This window comes from Propithecus coquereli, unplaced genomic scaffold (genome assembly GCF_000956105.1).
Source record: "Propithecus coquereli isolate 6110/MARCELLA unplaced genomic scaffold, Pcoq_1.0 Scaffold166, whole genome shotgun sequence".
Lineage (NCBI taxonomy): Eukaryota > Metazoa > Chordata > Mammalia > Primates > Indriidae > Propithecus > Propithecus coquereli.
In genome coordinates this window covers 3489058-3501307 of record NW_012141191.1, presented here as the reverse complement: position 1 = coordinate 3501307, position 12250 = coordinate 3489058, and the positions used below count along the sequence as shown (strand labels likewise).

The 12250-nt window shown below is 37.7% G+C and overlaps 1 protein-coding gene across 1 annotated transcript in view; it reads right to left on the bottom strand.

Moving 5' to 3' along the window:
- The window catches only part of PTAR1 (protein prenyltransferase alpha subunit repeat containing 1), a 39265-nt gene extending 33289 nt beyond the window's left edge, over positions 1–5976 (bottom strand). Inside the window, exon 1 of the mRNA XM_012641602.1 lies at positions 5862–5976. Within this exon, the coding sequence (XP_012497056.1) occupies positions 5862–5947 (86 nt within the window). The 5' untranslated portion in view covers positions 5948–5976. The remainder of the gene's footprint in view (positions 1–5861) is intronic.
- Between the last annotated feature and the right edge of the window lie 6274 nt (positions 5977–12250).

Sequence of the window (12250 nt, the reverse complement as noted above, 5' to 3'; positions counted from 1 at the left end):
GTTATTTTCAAGTATGAGTTCTATTGTGGAACCAGTGCAGTGCAGACAGCTTGAAATATCCAGTGTTTTGGAAGGGTATGGCTAATGAATGCACAGTATATTGGTTTTAGAAGTTCTGTTCTGGTGATTTTGATGTTGAAAATGAGCCACATGGGGGACCTGAGACCAAGGTGGATAATGATGAACTAAAAACTGTAGTTAAAGTGAATCTATCTCAACCCATGTGTGAATTAGCAAAGTTTGACATTACTATTCTGACAATCTTGAATGATGAAGAAATCAGCAAGGTAAAGAAGATGGATAGATGGGTACCATATGAATTAAATGAACATCAGAAGAGAAATCGTCTTAAAGCTTGCCTTTCTTTCCTGTTGTGACATCAAGGCGAACCATTTCTACACCATATTGTTACATGTGATGAAAAATGGATTCAATATGACAATCACAAGCGTTCAGCACAATGGCTGGCTAAAGATGAAGTGCCAAAAAACAGTTAAGAACCGAATATTCATTAAAAAAAGCTAATGATGTCTATTTGGCGGTCCAGCGCTGGTATTACCCGCTACAGTTTCATGAAATCTGGTCAAATGATTACAGCGGATATCTACTGCAACCAACTGGACAAAATGATGAGGATGCTTGTGATTAAGCAGCCGAGATTGGTCAATAGGGACAGGCCAATCCTCTTGCAAGGCAACACTCAACCATGTCGCACAAACAACACTGCTCAAACTACAGAAGTTGGACTTAGAAACTCTCTGTCATCCACCGGATTCACCAGACCTTGCACCAACTACCACTTCTTCCAGGCTTCGGACCACTTCTTGCATGGAAAAATATTCAATTCTCAACAAGCTGTGGAAAACGCTTCTCGTGATTTCATGGCCACTTACTTTCCAGGCTTCTTCACTGCTGGCGTAAACAAACTGGCATAAACAAGTTAAGATGGCAAAACCGTGTCAACAGTTTAGGTACATACTTTGATTAACTGTACTGCTTCTTGTTTGAGATATAATGAACTACCCTTTTAATTTGAAATCGGACATTTCGTATTTAATGACCTAAGTTTTACAAGAGGAATTTCTGACCTCTTTGACCACCACTAAATTTCATTCTTTTACACTGTTAGGTTTCTGGCAATTTATATTCCTAGTATTTAAGAAGGTACTCAAGTAAATACTTGTACTACTAAGAAGGTCATAGGATTTTTAAACACATGAAGGTTTGGGACAGACATCAAGTTCTAATCATGCTTGCTTTTTAGGTTACATTCACAGGACACTCCAAAGGCATAGTAACATGTAATGAACCAATATATGTATAATACTTAAGATCATACATAGCATGATATGCCTCTTTGAGTGCCTCACTTCACAATGGGGATCCACTGGCTTCCCAATGAAGTTCAAGGTTCATATAATACTGATATTGACATTGTTCCTCACATTTAGACAGATTCTCCTGTCTGTAGTTTTCAGAAACATCAACAACTAGGAAAGATCCACTTATTACTCACAAAAGTAGTATTAACTAGATTCTCTTCCGGGAGGGACAGACGGTCCCCAAATAATAACTGAACCCTGTAATGTATGGCAGCCAAACAGAAAACAGCCCAAAGATTCAGGAAATGCTAAACATCTTTTAAATCTAATAAGAGTTATTTGGTTTTTACTCCCCCCACCCCCTCAAGTGGAACTCTTTCCAGAATGACCAAAAAGGAAAATTAGTAAAATATCTAAATGAACTGACCCTTGCATATTGGTAATTGAAATTTTACTGGTGATTAAGATATTTCAGAGACCTCATAGGCTTTCTCCTTAATTCTAAGGACTACCAACTTTGTGTATCACTAAAATTGCATTACTGACCTTATTTAGAAAAAAGTCACACAAATCATTACTGTTCACTGTTTATTATATGCCATGCTCTGTGTTAGGTTTCACATATATTATTTCATTTATTCTGCACAACAATCTTTCAAAGTAGAAATTTTAATCCCATTTTATAGATGAAGAAAAAGTCTTGTCTAAGTATAGCCAGATAGTAAATGACAAGCCAAGAATCAAATCTAGGACTGTCAAACTCTAAAACAAAACTTTTACAACTGTATTATACTATTGTTTAAAAAAATCAAAATCAAGTACAAAAAGCTCAATAGACTCTATGGTTTCCGATTTTTTAGTTCAACTTGCAGACAATCTAAAACTGCCTTCATTATTATGTCCTTAGTTAAAAACTTTCAATGGGGCCTACTCACTGCCTAGGAAGCATATTTCTCTGAGTCAACTCTTCTTTATCCCTTGTGTGTCAATTTAAATGCTATTTCCTCAAAAAGAACTCTCTTGACCTTCTAATCTAAATTAGGCCTCCCTGTTATTACTCGTTTAAAGTACCCTTCTTACATTTTCTGGCTCTTTTCATAATCTGGGTGCTGATTTATTTAAAGTTCCATTAGGATAGGGACCATGTTTGGTTTGTTCACCAAAGTACACTCAGCTCGCTCCTAGCCCTGTATACCCAAAGGCTGGCATCAAGCCTGTCAAACAGAGGTGCTCTTTTGCTGAATGTATAAATAGAATGAAAGAAATAAAGCTAAAGAGTCAAGGACTTCCATAACGTGGCCCTATTGTACCTTCTCAATCCCATTTTCTTTAATCTAGGTCAATTCACTGCTCCCTATGGAGGTCTCTGGCTCCTTCTGAGACTGTAAATCCTACCGAGACTTTACTGTTCAGTTTAAAAACCCATCTCCACTAAGAGCCCCAATCCAGAAATACCCAGCCTCCTCTTTCCTTCCCTTAGACTCCCATAGCACTTGTTCACCATCCTGCTAATCCATCCTTTACCATGAAAGGCTATCAGGGTTAGCTCTGCAGCGTTAACTTACTGTTCATGGAGGGAGGTCTTAGGTGTCCACTTAGACCTGTACTGTGTAATACAGTAGTCACTGGGCATATGTGGCCATTATGTATAAAGCAATTAAAATTAAATAAAATTTAAAAGTCAGTTCCTCATTTGCATTAAGTACATTTCAAGTGTTCAATAGCTACTAAGGGCTAGAGGGAACCATACTGAACAGCACAGACACAGAAAATTTCCATCATCACAAAAACTTCTGAGTGCCATCCAGTGAAGATAACACCTCATAAACAGTGACAGCTCAATAAATACTCAATAGAGTAATAAAAAAATAACTTGCTGGATAAGAGAACTTTAACATGACCCTAATTACACTGTAGACAGTTGTCTTCCACATTGGCACAGGGTCTACACATTAAGTTAATGCCCATGGCTAGGTCAAGCCTTCAGTTTTAGAGAATCCAAGACAATAATAGCCAACAATACAAACAACATTTGTATGGTATTTATCCAGTTTATAAAGAGCTTCACATTCTTCAATCATCTGGCTAATATATTTTTGGTGAGGAGCACAGGGATTCAGGTTAAGTCTAACATTTGCCTAGTGGCAATTAAGTGCCACAGTGTGAGGTAATTTTCCTGTGTTTTCATCAGCCTCACAAGATCAAGATGAAACTGAGGCCGAGAGACGGTACCTATTCACACTGAACAGGAACCAAACCCACATCTCACCCACTGTATCTTCAATTCCTTCTGGCTAGGTATTTCTACATAAATAAAGTCAATATATTTAATAGAGTGGACACTGGCTAATAAAATTACAATCTCTCTTGCGTTTGGAGAAAAGAGGAAAAAGGTTAAAAATGAAAAACTTTTATAACACTGAAAGTGTAGTTAGATACTGTAAAGTTAGACACTAACTTTAAAAATACTGCATTTTTTCCTTTTAATTAGAAACAAAGCCACTTTATTTTGGGAGTAAAAGGGCTAGATTAGGGGAAGAAGTACAGGCAATTTTGGAAAGTACAAATTATAAGACATTTTAAAACATGAAGAGTAATATTGTTGAAGATAGATTTACAGTAGGGAATATATACTAAAATATAGCTGATGGCTAATATTAAGCTATTTAAATGTTTCAGACCTATATTACAAATCATTTAAAATTATTTCAATGCCCAAGTTATCTCCCTTTTAAATTCTGAATGACCCACATGATTAATAATTGTAAGTTATATATTGATAAAGAATTTATTAATGAGATTTCACAGTAAAAAAAAAATTAATAAGGGTGTGGCATTAAAGTCCTTTAAGAGTTTTGATAAGTGTCATCCAGAAGAACTGGGACATGTTCCAAACTGCGCTGTCAATCTGCCAAGCCAGTGAACACTCAATCTCAGTTTCTTCAAATATGAAATAATGATGCTCTATTTAGTCTACCACAAAGAAGAGAAACTAAGATGTTAATGCATTTTTATTAGACTTCTAACCTCTGCTATAATTTTCTTTTAGAAAAATAGCACCAATGATGAGAAAATAGGCCCTTCATTTGTCCAACTTTTTTTTTTTTTTTGAGCATGTCTCTTCTTTGCACTAAGGCTCCCATTCTCAAGAAAGGATTGAAAGACGGATACACAAAAAGGCATCAAAGCATTCTTTAGAAGGCCCAGCAACCACTATGGATACTGCCAGGAAATCATTCCAAACACTCTCATTTTGAAAAAGGCAGCAGTTATAAGGCGAAGCGAAGTGGATGCTGTCAGAGGTGGCAGGTGTGTTTTGAGGCCAGCAGTGTTTTGTTTTTTAATGAGACACAGTTGCAAGTCTCCAATTGTGTGCCACAAGGGAGCAAGTCATCTGAGGGCTTCTTTTATAATCATCACCTTGGAGGAAGAAAGCACTTTCAGATGTAGGTCTGGCAACTCTTTTAGGCAGAAAAGCTGAAGGGCTTAGAAGGCTTAAAAAAATAATTCATGTGTTTCAGTCTAAAGAAGAAAACATAAAAAATAAATTCCAAAAACAATTAGATAAAGTGAAAATGTGAAACTGGATTTCATGTTTCTTTCCTTCGGGGAGGAGTAGGAATGGGACAGGAGTTACACTCTTGCTTCTTACTTCTTTCTATAATGTTGTAGATCTCTCTCTCTCTTAACAACATCCTTTTCACTGGTTACATTAAAAGCAGAAGTGTCAAGGAAGAGTAAAGACTCTTGTGGAATCTTCCCAGAGTACTCAAAGAAAAAGGAAAGGAAAGAAAGATATTATATGTGCCAGTCCTGTAGTGTCCTGCTGGAGAGGGCAGCAGTGTTGGGATAAAAATGAGTTTATATGTTCCCTGTAACTATGAATCAGCTTATGCTAATTAAGTGCCGACGCTTCCTCTGCTTTATCTCAGAACCCACACTATGCCCACAGAAGCTTCTCTTGAGAACGCTGTTCACCTTCAAAACACAATGTTTTATCAGAGTCACTTTACAATCGTGTGACAAGTAAGGAGAAAGTCAAAAGCAGCCTCAAACTACCTTTAGTTAGTAAACGGAGGGATTTTTGGCCCATTAAGAATAAGAGGATCAGTAATCCGTTCTTGCCAACGTCCGGGATGAACCTCAAAAGAGTTGTGTCTACAAAGCATACATAGACCCATAGTGTTGTGTGTGCCCCTGTACCTTAAAGAGATGTCGGACATGGACCTACGGGGTAAGTCTTTGGAGTTTCCTGAACTCCTGGGAAAGGGGGGCGAGGGAGGGAGAGCGAAACAAAGTCGTTCCAATTTGAATTTCCGAGGTCACTTCTAGGGACTCGCCCACGAGCGAGTCCGGGTAGAGGAAAGCTGGCCCCGCGGCTGCCGACAACGGTCCGCCGGGACCTCACGCTGCCTCCGCCCAAGAAGGGCGCGTGGGCCAGACCTGCGGTCAGCCCGCCGCCCGAGGTCGGCTCGAGGCGTGGCCCCGCCCTCGCCCACCCCCGACGACCCCCGGAGGCGGCGGAGGCGCGCGACTTACATGTGCGGGTTCCTCCTGAAGGCGTTGGTGATGTCCTTCACCACCCGCTGCACCAACACCGCCACCTCCTCGCTTGTCTCGGCCATGTTGGCGGCGGCCGCGGCGGCTCGGGCGCGCCGCCGGGAGCGCCGGGAGCCGGCGGGAGTTCCGCGGGAAGCGCGCGCGTGTGCACTGGTTTGGCCGCGCCTCCGCCGCCGTAGCCGCCGCCGAGCACTTCCGGGTCAGCCTTCCACCGGCCGGGATGTGGCGCCTTCCTGCTGGAGTTGGCAGCTAGCTAGCTGCCTGGCGCGTCCCTGATTTTGCCTTGGCGCCGGTAACGGAGTTTCTCAGCGTCGGAGAGGATGCTATAGATTCATTTGCAATGTTACCCGAGGCCGCTGATTTTATTATTTTATTTTAATTTTTAGTCTACTCGGAACCGAAGAGGAAGAGGTCCTCAAGACACTCCCCGAGAGCCAGAGACCTGCCTGAACCCCCAGGCAGGTCCCCGGGAGTTCCAGGAGGAAAGTTGAACTGGTAGTGCAGGCCTCTTGAACAGTTAGCCCCCGAGCGTTTTGAGAGCTTGTTCGATGTATTTTCCCGGCCAGAGGGATAAGGAGGTCCAGGGACTTCGCAGCGGAGTGAGTCCCTATTTGACCGTGTTGGTGACCTCCTTTTGTACCTGCGTGCCAATTTTGGCCTCTGAAATTAAAAGCAGCCCTTTTTTTAAAAAAAAAGTTAATTAAAATTTTTAAATGAATTCATTAAAGGAAGGCAAATGAATGTGAAGGAAAAGTTATTTGCTGTCTGGCTGGAGGAAGTAGAAGTTAAACAGATTTTCTATTTCATTTTTGAACATTGCTTCAGTTTTGGAGTAAAAAATATCAAGGCCTTGACAGAATTTACTCACAATCGCTATTTATCCTGCTACAAGTAATTTTTGTAGGAAAACCCAGGTTTCTAGTCCATTTGGATTTTGAAATGTCATAATTCAGATTTTCATATATCAGGTTTTCTTTTGCCCCTCTGATAGAAAAGTCTTGTTTTAAGTTGTTTTTTCTTTCACCCTCGAAATCATCTATATCTTTTAAGAACTGGTTTATTTTAGTTATTTTTGTTTTTTTTGTTTATTTTTGAGACAGAATCTCAACTCTGTTGCCTGGGCTAGAATGCCGTGGCGTCAGCCTAGCTCACAGCAACCTCAAACTCCTGGGGTCAAGTGATCCTCCTGCCTCAGCCTTCCAGGTAGTTGGGACTACAGGCACAGACAATCTTGCCCTGCTAATTTTTTCTGTTTTAGTAATTTGGCTAATTTCTTTCTATTTATAGTAGAGACGGGTTCCCGCTCTTGCTCAGGCTGGTCTCCAACTCCTGAGCTCAAGCAATCCTCCCACCTCGCCCTCCTAGAGTGCTAGGATTACAGGCGTGAGCCACCATGCCCGGCCAAGAACTATTTTTTTAAAAACTAGTTTATATTGCGTTTAATGTGAACATATGTGGAAGATTTAAAGTAGGGATTCTGATTGTGAAAGTAAAAACCATCCATTGGGGATGTAGAAAGAATTAAATGAGAAATATAAATGAAAAATATAAATTAACTATACCAGTGGTTAATATTACCTATGGATTTACTTATAAAGGCTGGACATTGGCCTGATTTTAAAAGAAGTGAGAAAGAAATTTCACAAAATTGTAGAAAGCAAGATGGGACAGGTTTAAGAAGAATTAGTAAAATGAAACCTTACACTCTGACAAGTTCTGGAATGAAGCAGTGAAATGAGTGGAATGTGTCTTTAGATTCAAAAGCCAAGGACAACTTTAAATATCCTGGTTACCCTAAGAATTTGATAATCAGTTCTCAAATGGTTTGAGTTAAGTGACAAGTCTTCTTCCTCTTAATCAGGACCTTAGCAACCTAATGACAGTGGGAAATAAATCTCAATCTCGACTTCTGGGGGCAGAAATCAAAGCAGCACACTCAGAAATAAGAATTTTTTTTCAAAGACGGTATTTTTAAAAATTAGTGTGATTTTCTTTTTTTTGTATTTCGCTCTAGTATATTTATGTTTAACAGGAAAAAATGTAAACTTTGTCCCCAATTCTTGATGTAAAATTGGTATTCCAGAAAGATAATTCCTCTGTATGACTCTTTGTATGCCCTCTCCACATACACACACACACTTTATACTCATTTAAAAGGCGGGCAATATATCTCATGTTTTTTCTAAGAATTGACAAATTGTTTCACCTGATTATTAAGGTTCTATTATATTTAAAACTTGAATTTTTTTTTTAGAAAACCCCGTAATTTTACAGATACAGAAACTGAGGTTCAAAGAGGTTAAGATTTGAAATTCATGAGTCCTTAATAATGATACATATACAAGAACAGGGTATGATAAATTTAGCATGATTTTTTGAAGGACTAAAAGATTATGTTCAGGGATCTGCAAAACCCACTTATTGATAATGACAAAATACAGTAGATAGCTTAAATGCCCAGTGATAGGGGATTGATTAAATTATGATAAATTTATATGAGAAAATACTATTTAGCCATTTAAAAATCTCATTATAACAAGAAGAATATATACCAAAGTGTTAGGGGGAGATATATTCACAGGAGAATTTTACTTTCTAAGTAATGCAAAGAGCAAAATATAATTTTTGAAATTTAAGAAAAGTTTTTTAAAGTATATATTAATAAAGAGATGATGTATTCGCTAATTAGCCAACTATTTCTTATGTATATTAGTTTTCTTAGAGATGTATTCATTTTTTTTTTTATTTTTTTTTTTGAGACAGGGTCTCACTCTGTCACCAGGAGCTAGAGTATAGTGGCATCATCATAGCTCACTGCAACCTCAACTCCTGGGCTCAAGTGATCCCTCTGCCTCGGCCTCCCAAGTAGCTGGGACTACAGATGTGTACCACCACACCTGACTAATTTTTCTATTTTTTGTGGAGGCAGGATCTTGGTATTTGGTCAGGCTGGTCTCAATCTCCTGGCCTCAAGTGATCTTCCCGCCTCAGCCTCCCAAAGTACGGGCACCTGGCTGAGATGTATTGATTTTTTAAATGACCATGCCTATCTATCATCATTTACATGGTTGTGAATATATTTTGACAATCCTCCTCCTCACCCCCCAAATTACACATTTCATATTTCAGAATACTAATTGATGATAGGGAAAAATGTAGATGTGTAATGACAAAAACAGGTACCAAAATGTGTACAATACAATCCTAATTTCATATATATAATGTGAATTATACCTAAATAGCACATATATGTAAAATAGACTGGGAGGATATAAACTAAAATGTTGGCAGTGGTTATCTCTGTATGATAGAATTACTGGAGATAATTAAGACATGTAAATATATGTTCATTATACTTTCCTGGCTGTTCCAAACTTTCTGCAATGAAAAACCTAATGTATATATGGAGGGCCCTGGAAGGAAGGGGGACACCAAGGTGGTTTTAATGACTTTTGTGAAGAAATGGAGATGACCTTGTAATCTGTTTCCAGCTTTGCTCTGTATTATTCTACTTACATTACTATGACATGTTGTTTATATACTCCATTTATTTTTATTTGAAGTCCGTTTTCTGATGACATTATGCAAGACAGAATTCAAGTAGCACTGTGTTCTTACCATGGTAGTAGTTACTACAAAAGCAAGTTTATTTCCTCCATTAAAAAAATTAAATGTCCAATTTTAAATGCTTTATTGTAATATTGCCATTGTGATATCTTATAATATGCCAGACGTCATCCCTGTCCATTATCCTAAAATTTAAAATCTAAGAACTTACTAGCAAAGAAATAGGAGAAGTATAACATAATATTAGCTAAGAAGCCACAATTTCGATGTCTTTTTATGAATTCTTAAGAAAAGTCAATGGGTATAGTGTCCATCTTTAAAGTTTTTATTAAAGACTATTTCAAGAAAAGGAATGGAAATTAATAAATTTACTTTAAAAGACGTGTACATTAAACCTAGGGACATTTGGTACATGTTTTGCCTTTATGTGTTAGTTTATTTTCCCAAATATAAGACTTACTATATATTCAAGAACTATTTAAAAATATCACAAAAACACCCATGAATGCTAATGTTATCTGTTATTATATTTAGTTAACATCTCTATTACTGCATTATTCCAATTGTTGAGATAAAATGAGAAAATATATGCAATAGCATCTTTAAACTGTGAAGCACTATACAAATGATTTCTACGAGTAAAGAAAGTATCATTACTAGTTGAATTATTCTCTTAACTTGCAGTGTAATATTTATAGGGACTGATAGTCTGAGTTTTAGGAAGGAATGTCAAAGAATAACTCCCCATGTGATGCCTTCTGATTTTAGGCACTTTAATTTCTATGCTAAGTCCCCTAAATCATCAGTGTGCAAAAAGGACAGTACAAAAGATGATGTGTTGGGTTTGTAAGAGGAGAAGGCTAAATACTATCCCTGAGAAGACAAGACTCCAAACAATTTCACTTAATTATTCCATAAATTTTAATAATTGTTACAGTTTATAAGACAGTGTGCTATCTGCTGGGTATTCAGTGGTGAGAAAAACAAACATGGTTCATGCCCTTCTGCAGGACTTATGGTCTGATAGAAGACATAGACAATATTCTAGTAAACAGACAAATATATAGTGAAAAATTGTAATACATGGCACAAAAGGAAAAAGCAGGGTACCATGATAAATGATAGCCGTATCGGGGTAAGGGCATAGTGGTCAGGAAAGCCCACTCTGGGTGGTGATATTTAAGCTGAGACCTGAAAGATGAAAAGAAACCAGCCCTGTTAAAAGCAGGGGAAGGGCCTTACCAGTGGTGGAAACATTATGTGTAAGCCCTAAGAACAAAAAAGCTAACTGAGCATGTCTCAAGAATTGAAAGAAGGGCAAATTAATAACTTTTACCAATCTTACAGTGTTTGTAATGTGATTTCAAATTAAGAATGGCTGTCACTCAAGTGGCAACAATGAGCATGATTGCCTAGCTCCAATTTGTTCTTTCTATCTTTGGACTTCATATCTCAATTGACCTATTTTCATGGTTACTGATTTTCTTCTACCTACTTAAGTCTTCCGTTGATCTCCTCAAGTGAATTTTTCATTTCCGTTACTGTACTTTTCAAGTCCAGAATTTTAATTTTCTTCCTTTTTATCATTTCTATCCCTTGTTTTGATATTTTCTATTTGTCAAGACATTGTTCTCATACTTTTCTTAAGTTCTTTAAACATGACTTTCTTACTTCTTTAAACATATTTAAAATAGCTAATTTAAATTCTTTGTCTAGTAAGTTCAACATTTGTTCTTCTACAAGGACAGTTTTTTTTAACTCCTTTTCCCCCTGTGTGTGGACCATACTTCCTTATTTATTTGCATGTGTCATGATTTTTTTTGAAACTTGGGCATTTTAGATAATACATGAAAACTCTGAAAATCAAATTCTCCTTCCTCCTCAGGGTTTGTTGTTGGTTGCTGCTTATGGTAGTAGGTGTTGTTTATGTAGTTACTTTTCCAAATTAATATGATAAAGTCTGTATTCTTTTTCTTGTGTTGCCTCTGCAGTTTCTACTTAGTTAGGTTAGTTGACCAGGTAATGATTGGATAGTGATTTCCTCATGTGTCTGGAATGAATAAGGTTCCCAGTCTTTTCTGAGAGACTCTATGGACCTGTTGTAGCATGCCTTCAACACTCTGCCAGGAAGTTAACAACTCTGCTTTAGCCTTCACTTCTTCCTTGCACAGAGCCTCAATATTGGCACATTCTAGTACAGTGTCTTTTTGATAAAATGACTTTTTTTCCTTTAGGTAAATACCTAGTAAGTGGGATTGCTATATCAAATGGTAGGTCTACTTTTAGTTCTTTGTGGAATCTCCATACTATTTTTCAGAGGTTGTGCTAGTTGCAGTCCCACCAGCAGTGTTCATTTCTCTCCACATCCACGCAAGCATCTATTGTTTTGGGACATTTTGATAAAAGCCATTCTCACTGGGGTTAGGCGACATCTAATTGAGGTTTTGATTCACATTTCTCTGATGACTAGAGTCATTGAGTATTTTTTCATATGTTTATTGGCCATTAGTCCATCTTCTTTTGCCCTCTTTTTAATGGGGTGGTTTGATTTTTTTCTTGCTGATTTGCTTTAGTTTTTTATAGATTCTGGTTATTAGCCCTTTATTGGATGTATAGCATGCAAATATTTTCCCCCAGTCTGTAGGTTGTCTATTTGCTCTGTTGATTGTTTCCTTGGCTGTGCAGAAGCTTTTCGGAAAGCTGGCTTTTAGCCACTTTTCTTTTTTAATGCACGAAAATAATCTTAATGGATGTTAACAAAATCATACAGTCTCATGAGAATTATTTGCTTGAACACCTTC